The 19,176-nt window shown below is 33.6% G+C and overlaps 1 protein-coding gene across 2 annotated transcripts in view; it reads right to left on the reverse strand.

Annotated features, from left to right (window-relative positions):
• The window catches only part of RICTOR (RPTOR independent companion of MTOR complex 2), a 71,457-nt gene that overhangs the window by 21,694 nt on the left and 30,587 nt on the right, over positions 1-19,176 (reverse strand). For both annotated transcript variants that reach the window (XM_015848496.2, XM_015848498.2), the window contains 17 exons: positions 18,764-18,827; positions 16,572-16,698; positions 15,617-15,786; positions 15,306-15,373; positions 13,669-13,736; positions 11,289-11,371; positions 9,920-10,007; positions 8,867-8,957; positions 8,676-8,742; positions 8,476-8,556; positions 7,247-7,347; positions 6,435-6,597; positions 5,915-6,016; positions 5,029-5,075; positions 2,778-2,913; positions 2,064-2,263; positions 1,349-1,475 (listed from right to left, as the gene is read on the reverse strand). In XM_015848496.2, coding sequence (XP_015703982.1) covers positions 1,349-1,475; positions 2,064-2,263; positions 2,778-2,913; positions 5,029-5,075; positions 5,915-6,016; positions 6,435-6,597; positions 7,247-7,347; positions 8,476-8,556; positions 8,676-8,742; positions 8,867-8,957; positions 9,920-10,007; positions 11,289-11,371; positions 13,669-13,736; positions 15,306-15,373; positions 15,617-15,786; positions 16,572-16,698; positions 18,764-18,827 — 1,783 coding nt within the window. The remainder of the gene's footprint in view (positions 1-1,348; positions 1,476-2,063; positions 2,264-2,777; positions 2,914-5,028; positions 5,076-5,914; positions 6,017-6,434; positions 6,598-7,246; positions 7,348-8,475; positions 8,557-8,675; positions 8,743-8,866; positions 8,958-9,919; positions 10,008-11,288; positions 11,372-13,668; positions 13,737-15,305; positions 15,374-15,616; positions 15,787-16,571; positions 16,699-18,763; positions 18,828-19,176) is intronic.

Consider the following 19,176-nt stretch of genomic DNA (forward strand, 5'->3'; position numbering starts at 1 on the left):
AGTAGTATATATATACACTCCCTATGTTTCTGAAGAATGAAGGGCATAAAGTGGAATGAGTTTCAATTTCTCCTTATCATGCTCTCTAAACACAAAAGGAGTGCTGTATCTTGTACACTGTTTTAGAAGTCTACATAATAAAGCCCATAAATGGCAAACACCTCCCCAAACACCTAATAAAGATTTACTTTCAAATTATTCTTCAGTTAATGGAACAACTCATGCAAGCATGTCACTTCAATATTTTCCTTATTCTTTTGAACACCATCTTCTTCTAGGACAGACTACTCCTTCCACGTTCTGGATGAGACTTACAGGCTTATTAATCACAATAGCCCAAAAACATCACCTATACCACTAAACTACAGTTAATACAGCTGATCCAAAACAACCAAAGAAATCAGACAATGTTGCTAAATCCAAGTATCAAGAGACTGTACTGGCAATATTTGTACACAAGCATTGCCAAAGGGCTTTCCAACAAGTTCAGATTTTGCTTCTTGGTCAAGCAGAATTTAGTGACATTTTCTCAAAATTCACAGAATCACAGAATCAGAAGGTTGGAAAGGACCTACAAGATCATCTAGTCCAACCATCCTCCCACTGCCATTGCTACCACAAGCCGCTAAACCATATCTCGTACCTAAAATTCCATCAGTTCAGTTATCACCATAAGAATGCATGTTGCTAGGCACATAGAAAGCAGGAAAAGAGTTTAAGGAAGTTAATTACTGATGTATGAAATCATGTGTGGTTGACAGAATCCATTTCTTCTGGCTGAGATAGTCTGCTTTATTTGTATTTTGTCTCTTTCAGATGGAAAAAAAAAAAAAAAAAGAGGTCCCTTTCAATTAAGAATTCCAAGCAGGTCAGCTAATCAGGAAACAGAATGCCCTGCAGCAGCTTTACCATTACCCAATGTTCAAAAGACCAATAATGGAAGCTTCACTACTTAAGTGGTTCAGAAGGTAATTTTTCCTTTTTTTTCCCTTGTATTATCACAGAACAAAGATTCAAGCTTTAATTTTTTTCAGTATTTCCTAACTTTACTTTTGTGAAGTCTATTCCCCTTGGAACATACTTGGCACACACATTTTAAGAGTAATTACCTATGTATGAAGTATCTGTTTGAATGACTTCAAGCACTGAGTACAAATACAGTAGAAGGTGTGAAGTCCATTGTAATTTCAAGAGCTACATGAACATGACTTTTATGCTTATTTTGTGTTTATTTATACTAAACACATAATACAAAATCCCATCTGAATTCATGTAACATCTTAAAAATGTTACAATCTTGGATAACAAAGTGGCAAACAGAAATGTACATAAACTGAAGAGAACTTACATCTGTAGCTGCTGTCAGAATTTTAGAAAGGATGACTCTTGCTAAGCCATCTCTGCTGTAATCCAAACTGGAAACAGTCAGTTTTAACAAATGATCTTGGTTCTTCAAAGAACAAAGATTAAGAAGACTGTCAAGGGGAAAAAGAAAATATCAGTATTTAAATCCAGTAATATTCACTTACTTAATCAACAATTTCAACTTAGCCTTCTGAATAAACATTTAATTTAATAGATACAGAATTCAAAGTAAATTCCTATATTCAGTGATTTAAACTATTAAAACTGTTGGGGGGGGGGGGGGGGGGAAGGGAATAAAACACGGAATGGCAGGAGAAAAAAAAAAAACTTTTAAAATGGTTCTGTAGCAGTTTTGTCAGCACATTGCATTAGTAATTATTACAAAAATAAATCATTATAAAGAACTGTTAACAATTCTTCACTCTAAAGCTGTAAAACTGTACGGATTTCATTATCTTAAAAAGAATTCATTATCTTAAAAAGAAACCAACAAAATAGAAACTGACTTCTTCACCAGCCCACCGAGAAAAATTCATAAAGTAAACAAAATCCACCTGACAAACAGGGAGTTTCTACTTGATGTAATCCCAAGAATTTTGAAGTCTCTAGCTTTACAGATAGCAGCCCTCATACACAGTTTACAAGCTCTGCAACGATTATAACTGCAAGCACAATTCAAACAGAACAAAAACACCTACCATTGAAACACGTTGCATTTTTCAAGCATTTTGACTCCATGAGGGTGACAAGAAAGAGTACCAAAAAACAGAAAATAGTGCTGACTAAGGGTATTCAGTAATCCATTGTTTTGAAGACTACGTTCAGGTTTCATTCCTGATGAAGCGTTGAGCCAATTAACAATATCTTTTACCAGCTCCTCCAGATAACCTTGTCCGTCCTAAGAAAACAAAGAGTAAAAGCATTTACTAGAAAGAAAACTAGTACTCTCTTTACTGAAATCTGCCACTTTGAGCTTTGTGAATGTACAAGCAATTACAGACACAAAATAGAAAGGCTGCCGGTCAAACAATTTAGACTAAAAAGTTATAAACATTTATGAATATACTTGTTTGTTCCAGGAAAAGGACTGTTCAATGATATTTTCCCTGGTCTTATGATTCAAGGCATAAGCCTTCAACACAGAAGGAAGGACAGAGAGGAAGGACGCATGTAGCAAGAACATAAAACAACTGAACTAAACAAAAAATCCCTCCAGAATTAAAAAAAAATGCATTTAATAAAACAACTTATACCTCCCCCACATCTCATCTGGACAATTCAGGATTTTAAGTTACATTTCTTAAGTATGTTGTTCACTTTTGGTTTAATGCAAAAAAAGTTTACCTAAGTTTTTACTCAAGTTTAGGGTTTTTCCTTTTATGCATTCTCCCTTGTAAATGAAAGTCTCTTACCTCTTCTGATTCAAGAAGAAATTCAGTAAACTGACAACCCACTACAGTGAGCTGCTTAGCCTTGGCATAGTCCAGATCCAGATTGGCATACAGTTTACTGCTAGGCTTATAGAAATACAACAACCTCCTTACAAACCTATGGAAAGTATGAAGTAATGTTATTTTTCAGAAAGAGAAGAAATTCCTAGCAGTACAAATTGATTCTGCTATGAAAAATATTTTATCACTTGTTGCTTATTGACAATAAAATTACAGAAGCCATTGAAAGAGAGTAGCAGGTACACTACTGGGTCTATCCAGACAATTTCAAAGATGTCACTGCACTGTGTGTCACAAAGGATTTTCTGTCATGCCCGAAAAGTATGCAAAGGAACTCAATCTCTATGATCTTAAAAACCGCAGGTTTCTTCTTGTTTACATAATTTAGTTTGCTATAATTTATCCAGTGCCAAGAGCTAAAAAATAACCCCACATGTCCTAATGTTTGTGTGACGTGACTTTTAATCAACTATAATAATTAATGTATTTATGCGTTAACATTATTTTCACTCACTTCACTTAAGCATTTCTGAAGCATAACAGTGCTAGCAATTCTGCTAGCAAATAGAGACTCACTAGGCAAAAGAACTTCATCTCTGCACTGCAGAAATAAAACTTGAGCAGAGCTTCCCCCTACCACTTATTAGTACAAAAATAAATTCATATTTGTGCTTTAAAACAATATTGTGCCTAAAGGTCAAAGCATTAAGGAAGTTAATATGGCACCGCCTATAGCTAAAAAAGTGAGAGTAGACAACTATCCCAGTTCTAAACAGAGGACAGAGGACCAAGTACAAATGAAATCTAAGAATTTCACATTTTTTCAAATAAAGGGTAATTTACTTCCTATTAGCAATGTATGTATTACTGCCTATATTTATAAATGAGTCTATTATACATGAGTGCAAATATATAAACAGACATGCATACACTGCATGAACGGTTTGCCTGAGATTAGGTAATCTATATGAAAACACTGCAGTTTTCCTTTAATAGTGTTTCTGTCCTACTTTCTGGCTAACAGTAAAATAAATATATCAAACGTCTTCAAAAATAGAAAATTACAGAAAAATCCTCAACTTTTAATTAAAACAGCAGCAGCATTTCACAGCCATTAAAACATGTAACCCATAATCCTCTATAAGTTTTATTCCATCTTAACTCCACATTTTCTAATTTCCTCACTGAACAATGCCCAACCGCACTGCAAAACGAGGGGCACAGTAGCACTGTCCCAGGCAGGTAGGTAGAGAGGTGGGTATCACAGACAGGACTGCAGACACTCCTTTAGAGAAGCAGTATTAGAAAGCCAACAGACTTGGCAAGTTATCCTTTACCACACAGTACAGATAAGCAATTTATGTTTAAGTATGTGGAAGGAGGGGGGGGGGGAACACCAATAAAACCATAGAAAAAGCTAGAAAAAATTAAAACTATGATTACAATGAGAGTATCTCTTAGGCAGGAAGCACTATATAAAAACAGATGTATTACTTTCCAGTAAAAGTTTGAGGTGGAACAGATTGAGCCTTTCAGTTTTAGGTTTTCCCTCAGACCTCCGAAGAAGTAGCTTTCCATGCATACCACTGCAGAACTACTCTTTCAAAGAGTTTATTTAAATCGAATCAGTTTCTGGAATGTATGTTAATAGTAACATCCAAGAACTAGCGAGGAACAATTACCACAAAAGCACACTAATAACATAAATATCTTAACGTGAATAGATGTGAAAGAAACAAGAGATGTAGTATTATGTTCTCAGTCTGCTTTGTTTTGTTTGATTGTCTCAAGTTGCACATTCTTCCTTCATCATTAATAGCAACTAGAAACATCTTCCTCTTGGATTTTGATGACACATGTAACAGTACTACACAACCATACGTCTATTTCATCAAAAGTTGTGAAGTGTTGTCATCAGACACTACTGTATTAGTTTAAACTTTAAAATTAAATAGGGTTTTGTACAACTTGAATGATCTTTGTTCAGTGAATATATATATATGAAGTATGCACAGAAAAGAAACCACTATATCTTAGAGACCTGCTTGCTTGCTTAATACAAATACTGAGATGTAAATCTTTACTGTTTTGCTGCTAATGTACAGATTAAGTTTTAGAAATGTGACATCTCCAAGAAATACCGTATTGAAACTACAAAGGACAGTTTTTCCAATTTCTTTCTTCAATGCAAGTCTATGTAATTTTTACATACCTGTGCAATTGTTCATCTTTATAGTTCCTTAGATTTACATTTGGCCACTAGAAAAATAGCAAATATAGCATTACATGAAACTTGTACATCAACTGTTGGTTAATCACTAGTGTTTACTCATTTCTACTGTATTCAGCTAATATTTTGAAGTGTAAGAATCCCTGCATCTAATGTTACCTATATTAAAGAAAACAATCTATTTTATTGAGAAGTCCACACTTCTTGCTCCTGTAGCTATTCAATTTTTTCTGGGATCGGAGCGATAATGTTGGATGCATGCTATGTGAACAAGTCCAAAATTCCAATGAAAACAACAAACTATGACATGCAAATGAAGATAAATAAAACAGCTTTACTCTGTATCTGTTCTGAAAGTAAACAACACATTTTAATATGCATAATAGTAAATTTAAGATCATTATATTTCAAATCTATTTCAATTCAAATAAAGCCAAATAAAATTTAACATGCTTTTACAAAGACATCTGCAGATTCATTTGTAGTGTTTGTCCCCTCATGAAGCTTAAAGGTTGTGTTCAAAGCGTACTGTATATCAGTATATTGAGCACTGAACATTTTATATATGTAGTATCCACTATATTGTATATACAATATATTGGTATTGATTAAATCAATTTCATTCTAACTTTCTAAAATTGAAAAGATTATAACAAAATCACCAGGGTTGGAAAAGACCTCCAAGAACATCTAGTCTGACTGTTCACCTATCGCCAATATTACCCCACTAAACAATGTCCCTTAATATCTAAACACTTAACTATGGCATATAGTATGGAGTAACATACAACAAAACTCTTAGAAATAGAAATAGCTTTTTTCTAACAGGTGCTTCTAAAAAACTGTATTACACCCCTTTTATGCTTACCTTCAGTATGGTCCCTATCAGATTCCAGTTCCATTCAAGGTTCTCTTTATGGTTGAGAACTTGGCTGTCTCGCAGATTCATGATCAATGCTTCTTCTGTATCCTGTAACACAGACATAAGAAGTTTTCTCATATCACTACTATAGTTATTTAGTAACTATATAATGAAATGTAACTATATAGTTACATTTCATGTAACCCTCATCAGAAGGTCTCTGCGCCACAGTAATCCACATCTGAGAATAAACTGCAGGGTTGTACTACTGTGGAAGTAGTAATCTTAGAGCAAGTGATCATAACAGAGAAAAAATGCATTGAAATTATTATACTCTCACTCAAGTTCAAGAAAACATATCATACCCCCAAAGTAGCTGAAAAAAATATTAAATTTAAAAAATCTACAAAAATCATATTAATATCTTCTGAATTAAAAGAGAAAGTAAGGTGGTAGGATGGTATGGGATTTAAGTATCCAAGATATAATTTCAAATTAAATTCTGAAAGAGTAGTAATTGTTATACCTTTAAAATAACGATGTCTTTCTGCACACGGTATTGATCCCTTTTTTGATGGGTTGAGATTGCTTTCTGAATAATATGATCTAAATGAAGGCTATAAGGTTTAGGTCCTCTTTTCTTCATCTCATGAAATCGTTTTAAGCAGTTCAGTGCAGCACTTGCTCGTCTAGTAAAAAAACAAAACATCAGTGTTTGACAACTATGAGACAAATAGAGAATTAGTGATATATACTAAGTTCAATAAGCAAAGCTCAAGGAAGGATTTGCCAACAATTCTGAAGCCAAAGATACTAGTCTTGATGCAAGTTTTCATACATTCTCATTCATTAGTTTTGTAGTGCAATTACACAGAAAATAGTGAGAATTTCTACTGAAGAATGAGCCTTGACACCTCTTCTTCTGCCTTTTTTTTTTTTTTTAAATCAAAATGCCAAAAGGAAATGTGATAGAATGCACAGCTTAAATACATAAAACACATCTCAGATGTTTCTTTTGTCAAGCAACAGCTCGTAGCTCATTTAGGAATATTATGTGTAAGAAATCTCACAACATATGCAGATGCGTTCTGAAAATGACTATCAAAACTTTCTTCCTGGATTTTAGCATTCCTAAGTTCTTTCTGTAATACATCACTTCCAGAGTCATCTACTAGAAATTATTTCGTTAGTGTCAGTGATCATTTCTATATGAAAACGTTTGCTGGTAAATAAAGATATCTGTGATTTCAAGCAACAAAGAAAGATAACATGGGTTTCCATTCAATTACAAGAAAGAACGTATTTATTTTTGTTTTTAGAGAAACTTGGAATTCTTACAATCTCTTCTCTTTCATGATGTCAAAAGATGCTGCCATATTCATTAGCGTTGGTAAGCAGTGCAGGTGATGACTGTGAGAATGAGGAAGAATTGTGTTTGCCTAAACAAAAAAAAAAAAAAGTCTGGTTATTATAAATTATTACAACATTTTTATTAGAATCAGCATTTTCAAAAATCTACTATTTCTGATGAGAGCTTTGCAAATGCATGAGATTTTTTCACATATTACCAACAATAACTGGACACAACTCTGAATATTTTATCTAATTTATCAATCTGAACTACAATGAAAAATAAAAACAATTGTAGGGCTCTATCCTGAAATTCTTATTTTTGCATTGGTGATAGTTGAAGAGGTGATATACAAAAAAAAAAAAAATGCAAACTATCGGTCATCCTTTTATGTCACGTATGAGAATACTAAAATATATATAAAACCAGAAATACAATTTCAGACTGTCCATTCTACACTTTCAACAACAGAAGATACTTGATAAATAAAAATTAACAAAAATACGCAAGAAGCCTTAACAGAAAGTGCTCTGCTGCATATGCCCTCCTTGCTGTCAATAAGGGATGTGGAACAAAACTACTTGTTTGGCCTGAAAGGTAAATCATATCACTTCACGTATGACCAACAGTTCCTCAGCAGTCTGCAAAGTAGCACTTGCATGTGCATTTAAAAACATCATGTCTAGGCAAGAAAAAACACATAAAAGTTCTCTTCTTTAAACACAGGGAGGCAGGAGGTGTGAAACAAGGTGTCTTCCGTTTCTCTGTGTTATTCAGAGGCTATCAAGAGCTGCATGGGAAGACCAACTCAGGAGTTGCATGAATGAATATTAGGAAGTGCTGCAGCTGAATGTGCAAAAGTTTTATCTACCCAGACTGTGAAACAGAAAGCTAAGCATCCTGCCACTGCTGCCATTACACCAAAGCTCAAACAAGTAGCAACTTTATTGCTAAACACAGTAAGAGATAAGTGAATTTGCAAGATTCTAGCTTAAAAATACATCTTACTGAGGCAAGGTGGAGAAACAGTGAGAGCTGGAGATGATTCAATTCATGCTTTCTTTCAATATACGAATTGTTACGAGGTAAAAATAACTTATTATTTTGATGGAAAGTAGATGTTCCAAGTTCTGAACAAATTCCAATCTTTACAAAAAAGTAACTATTGTAAATGAATAACTAATTATACTTAATCTCAGAAAGAAACCTTACTTACCATATGCAGAAGTTCTCCCAAAAGAATAGTTGCCCTAACAGATACGTGGTCATCACTACTTGTGATCACTTCTACAAGACCCTGGAAAAAAGTTAAAAATTACAATATTTACTAAAGTAAAGTGTGTATGTTGTATCTTAGATCAATGTTCATAAAAGAAAGGTAGTAAGCATCTATTCTTATCTAATATCACCAGTTACCTCTAGAAGTCCATTGGTAATAAAAGCTGAAAGCACTAAAGCCAAGTAATTATCCATGAGATCAGGCCTAAGGAGCAAAACATGGAAATAGTTTAGAAAAAACTTTTTAAAAAAATTATTTCTGCAAGAGAAAAGCGATTCTTTTGTGTACAACTAATCAACAGCTCAGTCTGAGTTTATTGAATACCAACCTTGACCTGGCTCTATGTGGTAATATGGTTTTAGCTTCAGCAGCTACAAAGCCATCAGAGAGTCTCCAGCAGTCCTGAAATCTGCTTGGATCTACAAGAAAACAAACAAAACCAATGTTAATTACAGTTCTGTATTTCAGTGTTATTTTAATAGTAGTTAGATAAGCAGGTTTGAAATTAAAGAAAACTTTTGGTCAAAAAGGATCTACAATAAGTCATCCAATCCACACTACTACATGAAGTAAGGTCAACTTCAAAGCTAAGACAAATATTTAATTTAAATATCAAAATAATGTCTTCCTGCATTCACAAACACATGAAATTTGTCCAGCTGAAAGCACTGCAACATTTTTAAATTCGCATGCAAACTGAGCAAAGTCACAAGTTTTAAAAAAAAACTATTAATAGTGAATTTCAGTACAATGATTAAGGTTCTATAATCAGGCCCTTGACTGACATTCGTAATTGGAGTTTGGAGGATGATGGAACATCAGAATTACTCTCTTCAGGCTCATACTTTTGTAAGAGAAAAGTAGAGAACACTTTTAAAACTTGCAAATAAATAATTCTGAACTTAAAAGAGTAACTTCTCTTACTATAGACATGAAACCATACAATTACCCTAGGACAAGTTTACTGAAGAGCATTGAGGGCAATTAGCATATATTCAGTATGCAGAGATACTTTTCAGTAACTTATCTGTGTCATTCGCCACCACTCCTACACTACCAGTGCTTCAAATACTTCCAAGACTAATAATTTGTATTGTGCAGTCTTTTGTGCAAATGCTCAATTACGCTCCATTACTGATCTTCTTACAGACTTTCAATTGACACATTAAGAACTTCGGACAAAAGTGGACTTGTGTTGAACACTGAACACTGTTAATTTGCTGAAAAAGGATTTTAAACAGGACTTCAGAATACCTCATGAATTTGCTGATGAAAAGGTTAACACTAATATAATTTGCAATCCAGTGGAAAAATAAAGGGTTCACCAAATTTGTAGAAGAATTTGACAGAATTCTTGTGTGGACTGGTTCGAAATACTTACCTACACTAAGAAGTGCCTCAATAAATTCTTCTGCAACAACAGGGAGAGGAAGACGAAAAATGTCATAGAGAACCTCAAGCAGACCCCGCTGCAAAAACAAAAAACCCAGCAACTTCATATATTTAGAAAATATGGCCTTTCTGTTCACAATTAAATTAGCACTGAGGTTGACTTTTACAGTGTGCTAAAACTGGTATCTGATTTGGAGGTTTTTTATTTGTTTGGTTTTTTTGTTTGTTTGTTTGTTTTGTTTTGTTTTTTTTTTTATTACAAGCACGTTTTCTGAAGGAATCTGGAGAAAAAGGGAAGTGGATTGCTCACTTTACAATAGTGCCTTATTATCACCATAACCTAAAGAAACAAGCTCCTCAGACTACATATATATTTTTTAGAATTGTTACGGCTGTGACTGGCAGTTTCTTTGTTTAGGCAATAACCTGGAAGGAAATGCTTCTATATGCGTCAAATCCTATGTTTTAATCTCATTATTAAAGCTACAAAAGATTTGCTTTGAATTATTGTTAAAGCAAAAAATGATTTTTGTGTGCCCCAGTGGTGCAGGTGGTAGGAATGCTGCATTGCAACACCGGGGCCCGGGTGTTTGAATCCCCTGTGGCGCAAGTGGTAGAAGTGCCGCTCTGCAGCACAGAGGCTCGTATCCTGGGGGTTGGACTCAATGATCTCTAAGGTCCCTTCCAACCCGCACGAGACTATTACTATTACTATTTACTTGCAAACTACTGAAATAATTTGAATTCATGAAAATGATGGACCTTCTCTTAATGCCTGTTCTGTCTGTAGTAATTTAATATTAGCAGTACTATATAAAGTATGAATAAGAACTAAACTTAAAACCAAGATCAGTGGTTGAAAGCATATTTTTCTTGATAGCAGCAATTTCACAGTATATTAGCATATTTCTAAAATATGTTTTAATTCAGAGTAATTTCAAGACTTATATATATTCAAAAAAAAAAAAAAAAAGAAAGAAACTAAAAGTAAATAAACCAAAAGAAAATAAGATTATAGATTGTAAGAGTAAATCAGTTTCAATGCCAAAAATATTCCTGTTTATACAAATATTTTATTTACTGTCTCCTCACATCTAACACTTTTTCCCTTTTCCCTCCTCCATTCCCTCCTGTTAGACAGAGTGAGCTTTGATTCACACTTCACTGACACTGAAAGAGCAGGCAGCCTGACCACATGGAAAAATGACACAGGAAATTTAAGGGTCAAGTAAACTGAAGACTAGTGGTCTCATAATTAGATTCTGGGTTAGACCACTAAATTGTTAAAAAAAATTGCAAGCATATTAAATAAAACATCACATATATTCCTATTCCAATAGGAAATATTTAACACTTACCCGTATTTCCATATTTGGTATACAAAGTACCCCAATGAGAGACTGAATCCCAGAATTCCCAGGTTTGCACAGACTAATAATGCCTAGAAAACATTAATACACAATGTTACCTCACCAAACAAAGGAGATATTAGACACTGTTAAATGATTTCTAGTTCAAACACAAGTATAAATGACAAAAATTACTTATCACTAGCATTTTTATGTCATCTTTTAATCAATGTTCAACAAAATCTAGTAATTTCATAACTAAGAGATAGTTATTTTTGTCCTTTCTAATGTGAACAGTATGTTCAAGTTATCTCCACAAAAACAATATTCACAAAGGAATAGCATGTAGACAAAATCATAAACAAAGAATCAGTCTTAGACCAGAAGATGTACACAGAGCCATTAGCAGTTTCTTCAACAAAAGTTGTGTCTAAGCCTAACCAGTAGTCAGGTTCCTTTTAATCTCAGATGAATTCTAAGCAGCAAGATTAAATATATCTAGAATAACATTCTCTATGCATTGCTTTTAATCACCTTATCCCAAATCAGAAGGGCTCACCTTTTCAAAACAATTTTATTTTGCATAAAATTTGACGGCCTCTCATATTTGGTCCTTTTACACAGAATTTTTAGACAACTTTCATTTCTTAACATTAAAAGGAAGAACTCTTAAACTGTTCTTAATTGTCACTGAATACCACCTGAAGCTAACCATTACTTTGTTTTCAGCCTCAGTTTATACTTAAATCTCTTCATTCAAGATGTAGCTCCTGAAACAGACAGACTTACTATTTTTCTTCACGTTACAGAAGGAAAAAAACCTTACAGTAACACACTATTCTAAAAACAAATAAGTTTATTCAATAAATAACATTTTTTATTCATTTAAGGGAGGCGGTTCTTAGTACATATAAACAAATCTTAATTCAGGGAAGTACTAAAAAATGAAACGTAATAACTACTTAAACCATATTACTAAAAACAATTAGTTAACTTCTATGACATACTTTATGTGAACTGATATCCTCAAGTTCAAAACTTCCACATCACAAATACATATGTCCAGCTCATGTACCCATGAACACACTGAGAGCATTTAATAGATTCCACAGTGAACCTCAGAGACATTTTTCTCCCCCCCACCCTGAGAGTATTCAACAGTCACTTTCCCATTGCAATGCAGGAATAGATTTCCCTGCACACAGTCACTGCTGCATGCCCCAATTTCATCTGTAACACAATGACTGCAGCAGAGGATAAAGTACTTCATATCAAACTCTAAAGAATAACTCAGTCTAGACAGTTATGAAAGAATGGAACAACACTGACAGCACAGACAGGTAAAATAAGAATAAAGCACCTGAAAAGCCAGGACAAAAACTAAACGAAACAGATGTTTGGTCCTTTTTACTACAGGGCCTTTGGGACATTTCTGTACAGAAAACATTAATGCCCCCTTAGCCTCCAACAACATAAGAAAATGCAATATAAGAGTACCACTGCAAATAATATATTTCAAAAACAATTGTAACTTGAACTTTTCAAGATTATGGTATTAGTTCTAACAGTATGATGGAAGGAAAATGTAGCAACATTCCTAACAGAAATTTCTTCTTAGAATCTTCAGAGTTGCCATGAACTCTCCAGACCTGCACGCCAGCATCAAGAAAACACAAGATATTTTTTGAAGTGACATCTCAGTGCTAAGCTTTCTGATCATTTTTTTCAGAACATTACACAATTTAAATAGTCTTACAATTAAATTTTTTTTTTTTATAAAGTCCAAACCATTCTTAAATACTCCATGTGTAAAGTCTATCCAAAATTTTGGTCAGGGTCACTTGATTTTGTAGGACTCTGACTTTGGTACAAGAATGAGACACTACCATGTTAAGTGTGGTAAGATAACAGAGAAAGCAGAGAAATGATTTAAAAAAAAAAAATACAAAAAACTTTTCTGGATTCAGAAACATCTTCTACATGAAGACCAAAACTACGTCCAGATTGGGATTTATCTTCAACTACACCACTTAGTAAAAGCAGGTGCTAATGAATCTACTGTTGAAAATGTCTACATAAAGATTTCTTATTAAATTGACAGTAGAATCTCAAATTCTTATGAGATGATGCTACTTTCAACATTCCTCCACCCATATCAAGTATTACCATAAGGCACAGCTGATACAGTATTTTAAACTGAAAATAAGGCTGCATCTTATCTATAAGGTTAGTCTAAAAGTATTTAGGAGTCCTCCAGTTTGACAATACCAAAACATTACAGGAAGGAAATGACAGAAAAACCAAACTGTCAGATTCTGTGATTAAATAAACCATGACATTACACTGTAAAGTCCCTGTCAGTCAACAAATAAAAATTAAGAAATCTTACCAGCCCATGATCGAAATGCTGCCACAATTCCCATTTTACTAGCTAGGAACCGTGCTTCTCTGTCCTCTCTGCAATTAAACAAATGTGACAAGATACAGTTAATTACTGTAAAATAAACTGTGTTATTTACACAGCAGGTAGTTAACGGGTTCTGGATGGGGTAGAAAAATCAAAAGTAAGAAAATTTTCACATGCTTACATTTTTGTGTGTGCCTATATATTTTACACAATATGTACTCACATACAAATATAACCATTTTTAATCATTGTGTCTTTCTCTTTCAGTTGAGTTTCTGCAGTGGGAAGATTACAAACTAAACACCTACTTTTGGCCTATCACAGTAATCACTTCCAAGTCTCCACTGATAGTAAGAGTACAGCCTTAGGACTTGAACACTGTCCAAATCTTATAATCCACTGCCATGCAGTAATTTACAAAAAAAAAAAAATTAAAAAAAAAAAAAAAAAGAATATGTGAGGTTGAAAGTAACTACTGTGACCTATTCTAACTTCTTACAAAAAGGAAGCTGTTGGCTATCAGAGCAAACCAAGTAATAATCAGGACTTTATCCTCTCAAGTCTCAAATTTTCAAGGATGAGGGCTGTAGCACTTATCTGGAACAGCCTGTTTCAACCCTTGAGAAACCTCACATTAATTTGTTTCTCAAGCTGGAACTTCTTTTTTCAGTTTCTCTTTGCTGTTTCATGTCTTCACAATGCACCATTGTGAAGGGTCTGACTACTTCTTCTTGATAAACTTCGCACAAGTATTAGAAAGGCTCTTCCCTAAGCTTTCCCTCAGATGATGTGCTCCTACTCTTTGACCATACTGAACTGAGAGGTCCAAAACCAGAACCAGTGGTTTACATGAGTTTTTGCAAGCACAAAGAGAAAAGAAAAATTACATCCTCCAGCTTGTTAGCTATGCAATTTTAAAAGTAGCCCAATACACTGTCAATCCTGTCTGCCTCCCAGGCATTCTGCCTACTAGAACAGTTTACCATTTAGTCAGGCTCACAGTCTGAGTACAGTCACAGTCACAGTACATCCTTCCAGGCACAGAACTTTGCATCTGCCCTTGCTGAATTTCATAATGTTCTTTTGGCCCACTCTTCTGGCCCAAACTCTGGACACCAGCAGTATCTTTTGATTCTACCAGCTCCCCAGTTTGCTATCATCTGTAAACTTCATGACAGTGTACTTCACCCGCACCTTCAGGGAACTGATGAAGATGTTAAACAGGATAGGTCTCATGCTAAATTCCTGTGGTACCACTCTTGCTATATGACCACAGGCACAATACAGTTGTTTAATTACTGCCCTCCAAGCCTGACTGTGCAACCACCAAACAGAAACTAAAGCAGACATACTAACAATGCAGATATTTAAGATAAGAAGAAATCTGTGCCAGAAGAGACACAAGTTGTGATAATTTCAGGTAAAAGAAATATTATGCAAGAAGAATAAATTTTCTCATTTAATTCTTAATTCCTAACAGCGTTCTATAAACTTGCAATCTAGCTATTGCACTCAACTTCAAACAGTTCAGTATTAGTTCCCTGATTTGTTTTGTCACTTAGGAGAAAAAATACTTCAACTACAATTCCATGTACAAAAGTTTAAGTGCTAACACTTACTTGAGCTGTCCTTCTGCTGTGTCTGGATTATGCCTGTAGTGAAAATCTGTGTAAGGAGCTAAAATTCGCTAAACAAAAGAAAGACATGCATTATTTTCATGTAACAAAACAATTAATGGATTTTGCCTTTTCATCAATCCCACTCCAACTTGTCATATTATTCTTCCTTTACATATCATGCTCTCAGTTTAAAGGTTAATTGTTTTGACATTTTGCATTAACAAACTGTGAAATCTCAACTGAAAATTAAACAACTTCATTATCAATATGCTGTTTAATTTCTGTCACTGAATAAGTAAAAATGAACCCACCTCTAATTCTACATCTGCTCGCACATACTGACGGGTCTTTGGATGATTAATGAGGTGCAAAACAGTAGTTATCAAAGCCTCATTTATTCGGCTTAGCTGACAATCGATCACATTTTTCAGGATGGTACTTAAACCACCCCGAAGAGCCACCACCTCCGGATTCTGAAGTGCTAAACGAAGAACAGATCACTACAGTAAGTTATAGTAGAGAAAAGATCTCAAGATTTTCAGTATGACAAACTTGTCTGTTTAGCAAATATATCCTTTCCTTCCTGAATACTGCTTAGATTCATATAAGGTTTACAATGCAACTGACAGACCGCAGCGATGAACTGAGATTTTTAATTAATTTTATCAACTAAAAATCTAGTCAAGCAGTCACCAATTGCAATTTTACACCACATTTTTAACTAAGTTTCCATACAGTAAAGCTCAGGTTTCCCTGCAAAACAAGATCAGTCCAGAAGACAAATCTTTGATAGTTATAATTTAAAAAAATAAGAAATTACTTATTTCTTTAAACTAGAAAACTATGTTTTGAAAACACTGAAGTTATTTTGCACTAATATTAATAAACTGAAAATACTCCGTAACTCACATACGAAGTTCTCACAACTTCCAATCCAGTAATCCTAAAAATTATCAGCTGTTTTAAGAAAATATTGAACAGAAAAAATGCCAATTATTAAAGTACAGTGCCTAAGGCACAGTACCCAAAATCTTTGATGTACAAGATATTTTAATTTTAAAGCCTTTATTTTTTAATTCTAATATCAATCTACTGACTAAATCTAAAAAACAGACATTAAGAACATTCAACCTCTGATTCACTAGTTAATAAACAAATTCACTTTATTATTTGAATAAAAGCCATTTAATGCGAACACATTAGAGAATCCCTTCGAAAACTGATGACACACATTTCAGTTTTCTTAGTTAGCTTCAATTATCTTACCTAGTTCACAGATAATGGCAATACATGCTCGAACCATTCTGTCTCTTTCTTGAAGACCATCATTGCCAACTGCTATCAAAGAATTAGTAATAGAGCTGGGAAACAATGAAGCATTCACAGTGATCATCTGTTAAAAATAAAATAAAAATGCCATCTGGTTTTGTTGCACTATTTCTCAAAATATATTTGGATTCACCAGCATTCTGCTTCTTAGATAAAACTGTACAAATAATTCCACATATAATTTGGTTACATCCTGCAAATCCTAAAGCTTCTTATAGAATTCTCAAGAACTTTTGTTAATTTACTTCCCTATTCTCTTCCGGCTTGTTTTTTTTTTTTTAATTATTATTATTATTATTTTATCGCAATAAAGATACCAACTGACAAAGAGAAGAATAGAAACTCTTCTGTAAGATTAATCCACACCACAGCATTCATTACACCTATTCAACTGTTAAATTTGCCAAGACCAAAATCATGTTTTACAGGGACCTGCTTCTGCACACAAAGGAAGAGAGAGCTGTAGACAACATAAAATAACTGTCTACAAAAGATGTTGCTACACTACTTGGAAGATATACCCCTGAACCTTCACCTACAGCATCTAATCTTATCCTTATTATAAGCTGCATAGCTACATCAAAAAATAAATAAATAAATAAATGAAAACACCCACAGATTTTAAACATTTCATATTGAAAAACACAGATGAAAACAGACTTTCTTTCATATGTCAATAGTAATTAAATTAAGGGATAAAAGCCACATGCAGTAAATTTAAGACAAAACAGAAGAGTCTTTTTCCCCAATAGTAAATGGTCCTTCATGCTACTTAAGAGCTCCTGCACCAAAACCTTCAGTTGATAGTTTAAGCAGAATTTAAACTGCTTTTAAGGAGAAAGGCTGCATGCACACATTAAAGAAAAAAACAAACTAAACAAATCACTTTCCCATCCCAAAGAAGGCTTTAACGGCATAGACTGAAAAACTATCTACTTACATATTTTCAGTTTGCTAAAATTAAATACACATGTCCTATATACTATAGAACAGAAGAATTACTGAAGTTATGCAGATGTATTAGTACAGGGAAATAGGTTTCTGTTGTTTGACTGCTTTAAAAGGGAACAACATTTTCTTGTAAGTCTACTCAACCATATCATATTTTCTACTAATGAAAAATACGCAATGCGAAATAATGCTCAACAGCCACGAAGCATCTAAAATTTTTTTGAATCCAGTTTGTTAAGATTTTTTTTCCATATTCTTTTGTTTCCAAAAATAGAAAAAAAAAAAAATTAAAATTGGTCTTTTCCAAAATTGTTTTGTCCTACGTTCATTCTTACAGCTTCCTGAGATGTCTAGGACATTTGTCTGCCAAAGGGGTTTGTTTTTCTTTATTTGCAAGGCTAAAGCGAGAGGAGACCAAACATTTTGGCAAATACATTTTAACACTATAACAAGTTTATTTTTAAGACATGTTTGAGAAACTTCTTGTCATACATAACATTACTACCCACAAAACAGGAAGCCTTAAGATAGCAAGCTAAAGAAAATCCAAACTCTTCCCCACCTACAGTCTTTCATTTTTAGAACAGCATAAAATAATAATTAGCAATAGAATGGCAATATAAATCACGTCTAGTAATTGCTGAAACAGTTTCTGAAGCAACTTATTTTCATTAGAGACACTGTTAAGTTACAAAGCTCTCAATATAAAACATTCTCATTGAGCATAACTGAAATGCAGAATTAGCATGACAACTGTTAAAAAAAGCATGTAAACAAGAAAATCTCCAAAGTTTATCAGCAAATGCTTTCTATAGATTTCAAAAACAGGATTAATGCTTTGTATTTCATTCTTTATGAAAAAGGATAAGTAAAGGAATGCTTAATGTTTTATACTGATACTACACTCAATACAGGAATTTTTCATATCAAAAGCAAAGAACTGCATTCAGTTTTATCTTCATCAGTGGAAAATCTGCAGGAATTTTCTAGCCTGCTAAAGATTTTTAGTCAAAAAGATTAACATAAGTCAGTCTTTTTTTTTTCCCCCAACTAACAGCTATAACTTTTTCCTCATATAGTAACATAAGAGTGTATAAAAAAAACTGCTGATGGAGAAATCCTGGAGTCAGCATAGCTGACTGGCAGATGAAGTATAACTATATGCAGTTAAATTTTACCTTTCGGACTAATCGAAGTGCTTGTGTTCTTTCTACTTCATTACTTTGCTGTATGTCAATGCACCTAAAATAACAAAAACAAAACAAAAAAAAAATGTTTCATTGTGGTCTGCTTTTTTTTAATAGCACTATATTTCATCTTAACAGTTAACACCCTGCATGAGTATTCATGCAACTAAATAAATGTAAGAAAGATTATTAAGAAAAATTGTTTAAAAACCCCCTTTCAAGCAAGTATACTTATTACAGATTACATTCAGTTTACTTAATTTTCAGTTGTCTTCCGAAGTAAATCATTAGAATACTTTCAAATGATGAGACATAACTTCAGGAACAATTTAGTGCTAGCTGCATCTGTCATTTCAAATAAGGTTAAAGAAGAGCATTTGTACTGTTTCAAATCAACATGTTCT

This window comes from Coturnix japonica, chromosome Z, assembly GCF_001577835.2.
Source record: "Coturnix japonica isolate 7356 chromosome Z, Coturnix japonica 2.1, whole genome shotgun sequence".
Taxonomy (NCBI): Eukaryota; Metazoa; Chordata; class Aves; order Galliformes; family Phasianidae; genus Coturnix; species Coturnix japonica.